At 34.3% G+C, this 15,632-nt stretch overlaps 1 protein-coding gene across 1 annotated transcript; it reads right to left on the bottom strand.

The window, feature by feature from the left end:
* Window positions 1–244: 244 nt before the first annotated feature.
* On the bottom strand, window positions 245–14,990 carry ATLIG4 (DNA ligase IV). Its single transcript, XM_047293405.2, has 27 exons — window positions 14,581–14,990; window positions 14,403–14,494; window positions 14,093–14,178; window positions 13,875–14,011; window positions 13,232–13,306; window positions 12,816–12,907; window positions 12,354–12,425; window positions 12,086–12,165; window positions 11,527–11,564; window positions 11,441–11,447; window positions 11,132–11,287; window positions 10,321–10,396; window positions 8,681–8,805; window positions 8,558–8,592; window positions 8,402–8,460; window positions 6,480–6,563; window positions 6,225–6,320; window positions 6,079–6,127; window positions 5,879–5,966; window positions 5,588–5,791; window positions 5,044–5,169; window positions 4,783–4,882; window positions 4,591–4,696; window positions 4,093–4,223; window positions 3,801–3,962; window positions 2,274–2,429; window positions 245–1,140 (listed from the first exon to the last, which is right to left on the bottom strand). The coding sequence occupies exons 1-27, from the start codon at window positions 14,914–14,916 to the stop codon at window positions 402–404; spliced, it is 3,507 nt and encodes a 1,168-aa protein (XP_047149361.1). The 5' UTR covers window positions 14,917–14,990; the 3' UTR covers window positions 245–401.
* Between the last annotated feature and the right edge of the window lie 642 nt (window positions 14,991–15,632).

Below are 15,632 nucleotides of genomic sequence, written 5' to 3'. Positions count from 1 at the left end.
AAACTTTGATCCTACAATACATTTTATTATATGAATCATACAATTGCATTCAACTTAAATTCAAGATTAACTTTTCATCTAACAAAGTTCCATCATATCAAATTGCTTTCACTGTCCGCCGAACAAAATTATTAGAAATTCTGAGTTATTATTTCAATATCATAATTATTTCTATTCATGTTAATTATTTTTACTTTTTTACATAATACTTTTATTTTAAAGCCACATAAAATACTATACAAAATTGTCAGGAATATTAGCACTACCATAAATTACTTCCATAAAATCCAAATATCAAATTTGCAAGCTAAGAGAATGAAACCTTACATAAGAGGGAGAACTAGTTTGATAAAATCCTTTAAGCCTGTATATTAAGAATTTAGCAATACATTTGTAAGATTCTACCAGTCCTTCAGCAGCTCATTGGCAGCATCCATGAAGCTAACCTTGTTTTTCTTTGTAGTTATAGGCTCTGTTTCTGCATTGGAGGTTTCTGCTAGTTTCTCTTCTCTAACACTAAGATTCATAGGTTGCTCAACTTTTTGGGTGCCAAGAGTAGGAATCATGTCAAATAACATCGCCTGAAGGGGGTCAGCAGAAAAGTCTAATTTCTCTACCACCTCATTCTTTTGGTCATTGTACCTATCAGTCATTTCTATTTCAGGAATCAACATTCTTTCATGATCATTGTCCTTCAAGTCCTCCAGCTTGTTGTCTACCTTATTTTGTTCAGAACTTTCCACTGTCCTAGAAACTTGGACATTTTCCCGTTCCTCATTCTCCTGGGGTTCTGAATGTTTCTTATAAAAGTTAAGACTTCCTGCTCTGGTGTCAATCTCCTGCTTGTCACGAGAATCACTTTCATCCGATGATTCGTATTCCCATATTTTAGTAGGCTTTTTCACATTTTGTGGTCGTGCTCTTCGAGTTTGTTTGCCAGTTGGTTTTACATTTTTTATGCCACTGCCCACAGGTCTTCCTCTTTTCCTTTTGACACCCTTCTCTCGGGATAAGAAGGCCATACTGTCTTCGCATGCAACTTGTTCACTTCTTTTCCGATTTCCCTTGTCAGAGAAAGATGTATTTTGGTGTTGTGTGTTATCTCCACACTGATGAGCCTCTAACGCCAAGTCCTGTCCACTGAAACAGAGCTAAAAACCATCAAATGCTGAGGAAAATATTGATAGGAGAGAATTACTAAGGACGATTTCCAACATTTAACCACAGCCAATACCACCTATTTCGCATTTATTGCCTGATTTACCATTTCAAACAGCAGAGGCTTTCATCATCAATATTCTTAGCTGAGGATACTAGAAAGCTGGAAGAAAATGTTTGAAATACGTAAAGTTTTCCCAAATACTAAATTCTAGTTTTTATCAATCTACGGGCTCAGTTTTCAGCGACAATGAAATGATTTCTACATGTTGGTGCTTTCTAGTCCCCACAATCTGATGTGTAACATAAGTTGGTTCAAATTTGATTGTGTAGCTCATCAAGTGAATTTATCATTTTTTTTTTCTTTCCTCTTTCATTTGATTTCAAGATGAATACAGTGACGTCTAAAGGAATTTGTAGCATTTGGGTTTGGACATTTTCTGAAGCTATTCTTGCAAATTATCATCAAATTTTGTCCCCTTCAGTGAGCAAAGCAACTTATGATGTGCGGTTTATTAAGTATAAAAATTGCAATCAGATTCTTTTTCCTTCAATCTAAAGAGAAAAAGTTACTCGGAAAGAACGAGGGAAATTATAACTTGCAGTAGGAAAAGGTACTCTTCAAACGAAGAATATAAACCAAGGAGGAAAACAATGAAAAATGAAGTAAAATTGTCCAATCTCTTTGCAGAGGAGAAGCTATAAATATAATCCTATCAAACTGGAAATCTTAAAGCAAAGGGATGATGACATTAAAACTGTAATCAGCTCGGTTTAGTTGAGGATAAAACAAATAGCAAAGCAAATCATACCTCAATAAATTCAATCTCCAGTTTATATAATAAATGAACAAATAAATCTAATTGAATTAGCATAACATAAATATAAATCTTAGCACTCCTAATCATTCATGCCCTGCAGGCCATCGACACTCAAAGACACTAGAACAAAGCCCCAAGAACTTGGCAGAACACTATAGTTACAGGTTACAGGCTTACAACACTCGTGAGGAACATATATTATATCAATATTAAAGCAATTGGATTTACAAAAGGTTCGAAATTGACACCCCCCACAAGTCACAGAACTAAAATGCTGCTTACGCATAAACTTACCAATCTTCAGCAGTTGTCTCTTCTATTCCCCAGGGCTTCAAACTGTAAGAGTCTTCTGGTAATCTTTGGCTACTGTCTGAACAATCTTCCAACCACTGGGAATTAACTATATACAACCTCTTGCTTCGGAGAATTTTCCTTTCTACTGAAGTGAAACTGCATAGCCAAAATCATGTTAGAAAATCTGAGAAATATCTGATGATATCATTTTTATATCTTCCTATTTTAAAGGTATCCTAGATAATTTGTTAGGATTTATGTTTCTTTAAAATTTGATATGGTTCCTTGTTTAATTAAGATCTTTGTAATTATATAGGCCTATTGTATATTGTAAATAGGTATATCATCTTCTATATTTATTTATTGCATTAAATCTATATAAACGGATTCTGTTGTGTAGTCAAGACCCATGGCTTCCGGCATCTCTTACGTTTTTCCTCTACCAAAGAAAGTCTTACCAACACCATTTTACACATTGTCAAATTTATGCATGTTATTTTTGGTTTTACCTGTTTTAATCACAATCTTAGTCCATTCTCCGGGTAGGACAATCTCACTGCAAAACCTTTCAAGTGTTCTAGTTGGGTACTCTGGTAAAATTAACTGTTTATTTGATTTAGGCCATCACCTAGTAACCTAGGTATATTCTATTCTTCAAATAAATATTTTACATCCTTCTTCTAACCGAGAAATCCCTACTCCTTTTCCTACCTCTAGTCCTTCCTGTTTTCTTTGTTTTTTAGTGCTGACGATCACACAACATTCAGGCAAGCCTTGTTTTGAAGGACGTTCTCCACTCTTTAAGAATCACCACTTTCACTCGTTCTATGCTTTGGTTCTTTTAGAGTTTGGATTTGAACCTAACTCAAGGCCAAAATCTAGTTTAAGAGATGAGGGTTATCACTTATATAGTATATTGTTATCATATCAGTCACTATGAGATCTAAAATACACTCTTTAAGCCAATCTCAACCTTGAAACTTGCCGACTAAACATGAGTGAGTGGTCTAATAACAACCAATTAGAGATGGTCCTATACACTTAACAACAATTGCTATAATAACTACGGTATCATTTTAAAATTTAGGTTTGGATCTAGCCTTATCCACGATATATATATATATATATATATATATATATATATATATATATATATATATATATATATATTCTATTTTGACAATATTCACTATTAAATATGGGATTTCCAACAAATTCCCACATTTTGCTAATGAAGAAGGTACTCAAACCTCATCTTGTTTATGAATTTCTTATGATCAAGTTTTTCACAGCACCACAAGACAGAGCTCTTTGTTTCCATTCCTAAACTCACAGGTGATATGATCTTCTACAAGCTGTTATCAACTAAATGAGATGTCCACTCTTAAATAAATAGGAAAAACATGAAAAAATGAAAAAGACCTAACCAGAAACTGAGAAACTAAAACTATACTGTCATAACAAATTGTACTGCATAAGTAGTTGATGATGTTCACTTAACAAGGTAGCAATAGACAGAGCACTTACCTACTCAGTATTTGTTCAAAGTCAGTCAGACATCCCGGCACAAGAAAGGCCACTAAATGGGTTGCAGAAGTAAGATTAGAGGTAACTTTTCCACCACCCATGAGAACCTCAAGCTTGAATCTCCTCAAAGCAAGTTGTAATATATAATGCCAATCTCCGTTCCTATATGAAGATATTTAATAATGAAGCTAAGCAATGAACTACGTGAAAATAAGGATCATAATCAAAATCCTGAAATCTCATTTTAACTGCTGAAGGTAAAAATTATTTTTGATTCAACATAATATCTTACGATGAAGGTGTTGCAGTGTGGAAATAAATTGAACATCCACAAAAGAAAGACCACTTATCCTTTGGGCAGTATTTTTTCCTGTAATGATCGACAGTGCTGACATCTTCAGACTTACTAATATTGCTTAAGAGCTGCAAAAGTTTATATAAATGAAAGTTAACCTAAAATAGAGGTACAATCTAACTTGACTTTGCTAAATATTAAGGTAAAAGAAAAACACATGACACACATCAATCAAGTAGTTATTAGCTACAATGTACACAACCCATCATATGGAAAAGGTCTACACCAACAGAAGAAGTTATAACTTGGCCTTATCAAAGCGAATGCAACAATCTAAGAGAAAAATACATTAACTAAAGCTTGACTAATTGAAAATCATACCCTAATTTTCACATTAACATGGTGGTTTTGTCTCCTTTACATTTCAACATGTGAATTTTTAATAGAGTAAAAAGTTTGACAACATAGAAACTAGCTAGTAGAAAATGCTATTACCTGCTTGATGTCTCCAAGATCTAGGTCCATGTAGAAAGAGTCTGAGAACTCATCAATTTCTTCTCGGAACTTCTTCTTTGTCAGTTCAGATAGGAAAAGGAAGTACCTTTCGATTGAAACATTGAAAGCAACATATACCGAGATAAGCTTTTACAGGATGTAAGTAAGTTTATATTCAGTCATATAACTCACTTAGGCTGTAAGCAGACAAGCTTTTTTTGCTCATAACAGTCTAGTACCCAAGAATAATGAATGATATCACCATGACGCTTTGCTGCTTCAAATTTAAAGCCTGCAGCACAGGAAACTTCTTTTGTTAGATCTTCAGCCAACAAATTTGTTCTTTTCATGCAAATGCAATTGCACATGTATATAAACAGAGAGAGAGAGAGAGAGAGAGAGAGAGAGAGAGAGAGAGAGAGAGAGAGAGAGAGAGAGAGAGAGAGAGAGAACCCTTGCTGTCTGCGGCAACACAATGTGTGACTGAGTTGTTCAAATTCATTGAAAAAGTTCCCCCATTCTCAGCAACTATTTTGTGCAAGGACTCAAGAGAATGCGATGAAGGCACATTAGCAAAGTCTGCATATGTCAAGGTAAACTGTATTGCACTGTCAACCTCCAGGAAAATTATGAGGAAGGAGGGGTAAAGCAAGCAACATAAAATATCTTTGTAATGGAAAGAATTGTTTTCCCTATTCTACGGCAACAAAAGGCCATTTTATTAAGAGGAGAGGAAAATAAGAATAATGGAGCCCAAAGGGATTGCCAAAAAAAAAGGAGCAAAAGAGGGAATTTGGAAAATGTAACAAAATTCGGATGCAGGTCATGTACATGCGTGGAATAAAATAGGATAGTTGTACAATGTCATAAACGATAATACACCACCATTAACACGAGGAAATAACTATAAAGGAAGAATTTTAACCAAAACGTATATAGAAAATAGAAGTAAATTAGTGGACAGCTGATTAGTAGCTAGCAAAATTCACCAGGATACAGAACATCATATTTGAAAATATTAAGGAGCCCCCCTTAATGCTGGAAATATCAGTTTGAATTAAATGAGAAGGAACGATGGACATGTTTTTCTTTTCTCCCCTAGTGGAGGATTTCATTCTTTTTGGTTTACTGTCCTGTTTGCTGCCATATTCTGTATCCCTCTGTGTGGTACCATTGCTAGAATGCACTAGTTCTATAAATGCTGTAGAGTGAGAAAAGGAAAGCAGTCAATCTTACAGAAACATCAATCCATCATCAATACCACAATCACATGTTGCAAATCCCTTACATTGAACATCAAGGCATTCGTTCCAAGCTTTGTCATATCTCACCCTGTCAATCCTAGGAAATCTCAGGCTGTAAGGTGCAGCAAATACCTGTAAATAAAATCATTCAGATTAAAACTGTGCAATTCACAGGACATGAAAGGCTATGTAGACTGTAGTCCTTCCAGTTTTAGATAGACACAATGCATTTGCGAGGACATACCTCAGATTCTATAGTTCGGATATCACTGGTAATAGACAGAATAATTGATCTGCATTAAGAGAGGGGTAAATACTGATCAACATTGAAAATAATACAAATGACATGGCTTAACAAGTTCCTAATTAAGGTGGACTGGAGATACTTACTTCTCAGGGCTATCAACCCACACATCAGGTCTTTCTTTTGAATGATTAGTTACTTGATAAAAACTTGGTGGCCTCTTCTTTGGATATTCATACTTTCTGACAGAAAGAGGCAGAGAAGTTGAAGATATTTGATACACTATAGTATACCATTTAACTTTTTAGCTTCATCACCAGAACATGCAAATAATTTAAATACACAAGGAAAAACATGAATTATTACTGCATTAAAGAAATTAACCTGAAAATATAACTTACCTGAAGTATGGTTTTAATTTGGTTATTACAACATCAAGCTCCTCATCAGAGAGTCCAGTGCCAACTCTGCAAAAGGATATAAACCTGCAATATAAATAAGAATCTCATTAATGGAGCCATGTATACACAGCAATGCATATAAGTTAAAACAAGCTATAAAGTATCCCAACTTAAAAATTTTACCAAAAGGAGTACCATTGTTTGCTAACAGCACAGAAACAAAACGAAACATAAAATTTGTGAAACTTCACCAAATTCAAGGCACAATTCATTTATATTACAGATGTTGGTGTCAATACCAAACTAATTTAGCAAAACCAAAGTATGTTATTTACCACATGCTAGCAATATTGAAAAGTTTTTCACTTTTAGAGAAGAAATTCATTAAAAAAGCTGAACTATTTATAGAAAGAATCAAACTAGATGAGATGAAACTAATCGAGTTAAAACCATTTGTCCCATCTTTGTAGTGCATGCACACACCAAACTCATTTAGTTGAAACTACTTGTCTCAGGCATCTGGTGAAAAAACAAGACCAATAGACTTGGCACAATGACAGAGCCAGTGCATCTAGAACAAAGTCAAGGAGAATGCATTTGGGACAAAGATGGGACAAAAACGAAGTAAGTGCATCTATGATGAAGAGAAGACTAACGATCATATAGAACAAAGATGGAACCAATGTATCTAGGACAGACAAGATAAGTATCTAAGACAAAGATAGGACAAAAACGATGTAAGTGCATCTAAGATGAAGACAAGACTAACACGCATATAGAACAAAGATGGAATCAATGTATCTAGGACAGACAAGATAAGTATTATGTGATCATATATAAAGAATGTGTGAATATAATTTTTACATTGGATCAGATCATATCTAGCCACTGTGTCAACAGTAGTGATTTTCAGAGCCAAAATCATGAAAAGTTTGGAAACTGAAAATCACGTTGCACTTTATAGTTAACACATGAAACAACAATGCTATGACAAAGCATTGTGTTGGAATATCTACCTATTCCTCCAATGGTCACTATGTAGCACCAGGCCACGGTACTTCAAATTTACAGCTTCTATTCACTGTCTCATGCTCTCATGGTTGTGCATGTTGTTGGTGGGTCAAACAGAAAAGTTTACCTGTTGATAACCTAAGTTTATATGATTCCATCCCATGTTTATTTTCTGTTTTCCCCTGGTAACTTTTGTGTTTTATTTCAAGGACAAGACAACCAGTGTTTGGAACGTTAGTTTTAACAATTCGTCCCTTATTCACATTAGATTTTCGTATTTAAATAAAAAGAGAAAAGAATAATTTAAATTACATGCACTATAATCTAGTTTATTATTTTATCAAATTTAAATAAAGATATTTTCCAATTAAGATATTTTAGAAGCTAAAAAGTGCACTTGTTTATTGATTATGAATCTTAACGATACAATTTGATTTTCAATTTGGAAGATGGGTCATCCCATTCACGTTTTGTATCCTGATTCAACTACCATGAAGCTCAACATCAGAATGAGATGAACATACAATGTATGGACTGCAATTACAATATTAAGTTCATGCATTTCTACCAGGTTTTAAGAATGGAAATTAGAGCAATGGGAAATTAGAGCAATGGAGAAGTAAGGATTAGCATAAGAGAGTTGGCACAAGGGAAAATTGAAAAAGTGAAGTAGGCAATAATGATGGTGGTTGTTGGAGGTGGAGCAATGGTGAGTCCGTGTTGCCACAATGATGGTTGATCATTTTTTAGGTTGTGTGCTATTTAGTTGGATGGGGGAATAAGGGAGGAGGAAGAAACTAAGTTGCAACATGGGACTAAAATTTTTCACTTTTAAATGAAAAGGGACAAAAGCCATAACCTCACATATTTATAAGAACCAAAATCATAAAAAGTCCCAGACACATTTATACCGCATAGGTTGTGCATTTGGTGATTGACGTTCTGCAAGGCCAACCAAGAATTGAGCAACCTGAAAAGAAAATAAGCATGCTCTTACAAGCTAATTTGAAGAACAATGAAATAAATTGTTAAAACATAGGTCTAATGCAATGGAAAAATAACCAAACCTGTCCTCCGCGTCGTCCAGAACCATAGTAGCCACCTAGAAATAGCAAAAGCAACAAAGTAAAAACAACCATGTTATAAACTCTACTTTAGAACGTACAAATTTAAGAACACAAATCAAATACCTATGATAAGTACATCCAAATCAGAGCCAGCTTGAATGTATTCAGGCTTCAATTTTAGCCACTTTCCACTACGATCACTAGGTTCCCATTTAGAGCTGTGGTCTTTTAAAACAATTCCCTCATCTCTAAAGAAAGAAAGAAAAAAAAAGTGTTAGTGTAATAAGACCTAATGATAGGGTAATGTAAAGTGGAACAAGAGTAGAGGATCACAGCCATTAAAACAATGTAATTCTACAAAGGTTTAATTAAGTTTTAAGTCTTTTATAAATTTGAGTATTTTCAATTGAGTTTTTATTAAAGTTTCTTGGTTTATTGGGTACTCAAAATTCTTATATTTTTCAATTGAGTGACGTGACGGCTATTTTGTCATGTCATTCTGCTTACTTGTCCACGTGTTAAGAAATGTGAAATTTTGTAGTTGATATTAAAATGATATTACAATTGATGTCAAACAACAAATAACATTTATTACTTTAATTGAAAACATGTTGGATAACAAGGGGCTGAGACCGTCACCTACATCAATAGTGGTGATAGCAACACTCCCTTCGTTGGTGATGACATGGAAGTTATCGGAGAGCAAAACAATCTTGTTATCCAACATATTTTCAAGTGTTACGATATTAGGTGATAGGATAGGAGGAAGGGAAGCCAAACGGTAGGGTAAAGCAAGTCGAATGGTAGGTGGTAGGGGTACGCAAGCCGAATGGTATCAAGCATGGGGAAGCAAGCCGAACGGTTGGAGGCAGAGTGAAGCAAGCCAAATGGTAGGAGGCAGAGGCACACAAACCAAACGGTAGGAGGCAGGGTGAAGAGATGTAACTGATCGGTTGAAGATGGGCGGGAACTAATTATAGTAAAAGGAGCCACATTCGAGGAGAATATCCAGTATAAGTTAATTAGAGTAAATAAATATATATTCCAGGAAAATATTCAATATAAGATATTTATAATTAAGGATATATGCCAGGGAAATATAAGGGGGGATATTTATATTAAATATAGGGATATTAATATTAAATATAGGGATTTATATTAAATGCAAATATATTCTAGGGAAATATTTAGTATGAGATGGGCGGGAAATAATTAGTATAAATAAAGCTAGAGGCTATTGTTGGGGTTATGCTTTTGATTATTGAGTTTGGTTGACAGGCGACTATGCGTCCTGTGAGGGAGGTTATACTCTCAAGTAATTGAAGGAGGTTATGCTCCCAATTATTGTTTACTTTTTTTATTCAGATATTACCATCAATAAAAGAAATTCGTTAGTTCAATTCCATTCTTTCATTATTATTTTGCTTACTGAGGTTTTGTAACATAAAGCAACAAAATTCACCTATCACTTTATATTATCTGCATATTAACCACAAGACCTCCTATTTCTTAATTCATGGAAACAAACAAGACGAAGCAAGATATTAAATAGTAGGGACTTAGTATAAAAATATAAAAAATTTGAGTACTCAATAGACAAAAAATTTAATACGGATTCAATTGAAAATACCAAAATTTATGAGGGACTTTAAACTTAATTAAGCCTTCTATAAAATATTGCCATGTTATAGATGACTGCTTCAAATATCGCCATATAGCTTGTTCAAAAAAATTAACAACAATAAATCAAGGTTTTCACTAACCTATTTTCAATGGTTTCCTTGAAAAACCTCTCAACTTCATCAACTTTATGAGCAATAAATGACCAACAAGGTTCACCTGTATAACAGCACAAATAACACATATATTATATCATACGAGCCCGTAGTAACTCATTGATTCAATAAGAAAATCAGGTGAAAATTAATAAATGAGGATATTGAGAATAAAAAATAGTATCAAAGACATATGTATTACCACTAGAAATGTTGATGCAAACTCAAGATCATCCATAATAATAAAAATCACACACACGCATATATATATATATATATATATATATATAATGATGATTGTAATGACATGACAATGAAATGAATGGTAGCAATATGGAGGAGATGCATAGAAAAATTTGAATCATTACATTAACCAAACTTAATTAATTCATGTTATCAAAAGTGAATTTTAAACCTAACTTAACCTCAAAATTAATTTGTAATATGAGATTTGCATCCACTTATATACTATAATATGGTAATATTTCTAGATGATGTGAGATTTCTAACACACTCCTCATGCTAAAGATTGAACATCTAGAGCATAAATTAATTTGTAAGATGAAATTTGCATTATCTTTCTCTATCCTTGCGTTTCCTCAAGTTACAATAAGAAATAATACAATAGTTGCCTATTCATGGCTAAGAACATAAATTTCATAAATACAGTGCAAATGAAATATCAACTAAAACCATATCAGCAATCTGCAATCATGAAAATTGGATTGAAGTGAAAGGCTGTTGGGAAATTCCTTAAAGCACACAAGACAAGACAAATTGTTTGTGAGAAAAATCTTACCTGAAGTAAGATGACTGTTGATACCAGCATTAGGTACCAAAACTTCCAACCGTCCCTTCATTGGCCTAACAACTTTACATAAAATCTCATGTCTTTCCTTCAAAGATTGGTGAATCACACTAGTATCTCCAAAATAAAGGATATCAAACGCAACATCTAGCCACCTCAAGTCAAGGCATATCATATATAATATTTTATTGCATTATAAAATATTCATCACCTATAGATATGCATTCTTCCATTGAAATCAAAACCATATCAAATTTCTTGACAGGAATTAATGTTTGAAAGGTTCATATACAAGGATACAGCATAACTGCATCAAGAAAAGGCCATGAAAAGATTAAAATTGAACTTGATAGTTTCTTATTAAAAAAAATTACAAAATAGATAACCTGTCTGTCACTATCAAGTCCATCTCTTGCTGCCTTGGCTGCATATAACAGAAAAACATTAAATGGTTGTTACAGAAAATTAAAGATTTATGCTTTGTTTGGACAAGGAGAGAAACAGAAAAGAAAGAAGTAGGGTAGAAAAAAGTACAAGAACAGGACAAGTGAGAAGAAAATGAATAGATTTTTAAGGTGTTTAGATTCAAGAAGAGAGAGAAGTGGAGTTTTCTCTCCATTGATTAGGTTGCATAATAGAGTGGAGAAAGAAAATAAGTTTTCCTCATAAAGACATAATTTCCCTTGATATATAAAGATTTTTAAGAGATTGGAAAAAAATTAAAGGTTATAATTGTAATTTTAGGAGGGGCCCACAAATTGTATGCCTCTTTGTTCATTTTCTTCCCATCAAGGTTTTTCTTTTGTTGAGATGGGTCCCAAATTTTATTTTCTATCATCTCTAATGTCTCCTTAACCAAACAGCATAAAATCACTTATTCTCTCTCACTTTTCAATTTCTTTTGAAACAAAGGTTGGTGGTGATCAAGTTATATTAAGTACATGCCTATTTCCTGATTTGAGCCAAACTCAGCAAAGCGTTTTGAGGATGTGTCCCACACCAACATTTCACCATCAAGGATACACCTAAGAAAGATTGCAAGGACACAAGAAAAAAATACATTAGCTATTTCTGAAACATACATACATACACGACTTTCACTAAATAAACATATATAGTTGCATGCAACCTTCCCATCGAGATGAGTAAACAAATGGGATAGAAATTATTTGAAGTAAACAAAATTGTAATAAAAAGCATTATAAATGTTCACCTATCTACAAGAATATTTTGTATTATGATATCTGACATTGCATGTGCATATTCAGAATGATCTATAAAGTTCCTGCAAAGATGAAAAAGTAAATAACAACTGCGTTGTATCAGAACTTGTCATAGTAAATATATATCTTGATAAAAATAATCAACAAGAAAGAAATCCCATAATATTATAAGATTTTCAGAAATGACGCAGCAAATGGAAAACCCAAGAAAAACAAAAAAAAAAACTCATGCTGTGTTACATTAAGCTTTTTCTGCAATATAAAATTATTGAATAAATAAAACATTTCATCAAGCAATCATGTTGTTTCAAGGTCAGAAATAACATACATACAGGGAAGGTTGGATGAAAACAAGAATTCCCTGAGGTGAAACGGTGACAGTAGACAGGCTGAAGTATAAAAATAATAAAAATATAAAATACATTTGATGCAAAGCACATTTATGCACCTGCCTTGAGAAAAAATGTATCTCAGTTCCGTTTTTATGAATTTGAATTCGGTCGCCATCAAATTTGCACTCAACAACCACTTCCTTCCCATGAAGCTAAATAAAGGCAGAGTACAAAAATGAAGAGTAATAAGTACCAAACTAATAAATTCACTATGCATGAATTGTTCTACAATGTGAGCCACTGAGACATTGACTCTATGGGGCGTTGCTGTCAAAGAAATTTGGGTGTTATGGTGTGCTCAAGTCTCCCCCTCAACAACTAGCTTTTAAGGGGGAGTTTCCCAAGTCCTTAGTTGTTTATGAGATCCAAAACACAGTAATATAGTCTCCATGTCATGTAGTCATGGAAAAGGATAAGAATGACAACTGATTTGGTCAAAACATAAGTGACTGATAAAAAGGGTTAGCAAAGCAAACCTTCTTCCATGCTTCAGTTGCATTAGCAACTCTCTTAGCTAATTGGGGGCGGACAGCTTTCCCAACTTCAATATCCTACAGAAGAAAAGAAGATCTAAAAATGATTGCATAAAGCATATTAACAAGCAATATGCAGATAGAATGTTCATGTATATTTCAATCTTTATTTTAGAATGAAATACATCAGAGCATCTATAATTATGAATGACTCAACAAATTCTCTCAGCCTCATGGATTTATATTGAAAACATTACAAAACCAAATCCCATACTTTAGGGAAAGGGACTGACACCTATTTACAACTAATACATACACTATTTCCTATTCTAAGTATAAAATAGACCACCTAATTCTCGTATCAAACCACACCCTGAAGCTAAAGCTTGTTTATGTCATGCAACAAGCTTGTTTCATGTGCATGTTACTCATGGACCTTGGAGAGACAGCGAAAATATATGCTAGTTAATAGTTGAAATTTGCATGATGTAACACATTGCCACAAAAGAAATAAGATAACCAAAATGATAGAGGTCAGGTCTAGCAAGGCACATTTAGGCCCCAAGTTCAAAAAATAATGAAGTGACTAATTACCACCATTGAAGACTATACAGATTTCAAACTATTTTTGTAAATCACAACTAACCTGCCGTTTATGCCGCTGATTCCGATCCCTTAGCTTTTCACATACTAGTTTTAAGTCACAGGTAACATTAAACAAGTCTTCTGCATCAGGATGGAACTCATGAAAAATGCTTTTTTCACTAATTCCCAGCTTTAGATCTGCAACAAAATTTAGTTACAGGCTCAAAGCTAATTTTAAGATATTAAATAAATTTGTTTACTAGTATAAATGAAAAACACCTTTCAGGATTATCATGATAATCCACTTCATTTCCTGTGCATTTGTCTTTTGGATAAGGGTAGAAAGAACCAAAATTTTCTCAGCCCTGTAGCAATGATCGCGCCATTAAGAATCAAAGATGATAACTCAAAATTATACATAGGAGAAGTATTTTGAGTATATTGAATATCTTTCCTAAGAACAATAGGTCAAGCAGAGATTTCAACCAAATTTTCCCACTTATCAGAACATATAACCTCGCGTAGCACCTACCAATGCTACACACAACAATCACGTGCGAAACTTCAATGTAAACAACAACAAACGCACCTGTTTTCACCGGAAGCCAACCGGTCAAGCAACTCATTCAACTCCCTTATCGTCAACCCTCCCGAAGCGGTCCCTTGCCTGCGGTGCAGCACCTGGATCAAAACCAACAACATTTCACTTTTCACCTCGACACAGCATTACAGAACCCTAAATATACAAAACGGCTCCGTGAACTGACCTCGGTGGCGACGAGGGCGAAATTTCCTGCTGTAGCGCCGGTGGCGGCGCCTCCCTTACGCCAATTGATGAGTCGGAGGGCATCGGGGGAGTCACGGGAGATGCCGAGGGCGTCGATGAGGGAGGTGGCGAGAACGGACTCCTTGAGGCCATAGGAGCCGCGCTCGCGATCGAGGTTGGGGAGAATGAGGCGAATAGCGGGGAAGAAGTTGCGGTCAATGCAGAAGGCGTCGAGGAACTTGCGGAACTTGGAGCGCTTCTTCGCCGCCGACTTGCTCCGCTGCGTCCACGTAAAGAGGCTGCACAACACGCTGAATTTGGTTTGCTCCGTCGCCATTTGAACTTTGAGGGAGCTAAAGAGTAAGGCTTGGATTAACCGCCAAAGCCCCGTGAATGATGTATATTTGTGTTGTGTTAATATTAAGTGAAACACATATCTAACACGATTCAGCGCGACTTGCTGGATACGCATCTGTTTGTTTTTACTTATTTGTTTTAGTATGTTTTTTTTTTTTTTAGGCATAATACCTTATTTTGTCCCCAGTTTCGCTCGAAAATGTCAAATTAGTCCATCCTTTAAAAAAAGCGTCAATTACGTCCTCACTTAATAAAATTTGCATCAATGAAATCCCTTCCGTTAAATCCGTACAAACGGCGTTAATTGAAGAAGTAGAAGAAAGAGAAAAATAATTAACGCCGTTTGTACGGATTTAACGGAAGGGATTTCATTGATGCAAATTTTATTAAGTGAGGATGTAATTGACGCAATTTTTAAAGGATGGACTAATTTGACATTTTCGAGCAAAACTGAGGACAAAATAGGGTATTAAGCCTTTTTTTTAATATTCAGCTAGAAAATAAATAAAATGAAAATTTGTATTTTCTTTTTCCAAAAAATATAAAGTTAAATTCCAATTATCTGGCTTTCAATGAATATTAAATAGCCCTTAAATTATTTTCTATTTTTTATGCATTTCTGTCATTCTAAATACATATTTATCTCTTTATTTTTTAGTAGTGGCATTCGTAGTGGCAATTTTTAAGACTCTTTAT

The sequence above is a fragment of the Vigna umbellata genome, chromosome 2, assembly GCF_029865625.1.
Source record: "Vigna umbellata cultivar VRB3 chromosome 2, Vumbellata_1.0, whole genome shotgun sequence".
In the NCBI taxonomy this organism is placed as follows: domain Eukaryota; kingdom Viridiplantae; phylum Streptophyta; class Magnoliopsida; order Fabales; family Fabaceae; genus Vigna; species Vigna umbellata.
The sequence above is the reverse complement of the archived record's forward strand: the minus strand, read 5'-3'. Positions and strand labels throughout refer to the sequence as shown.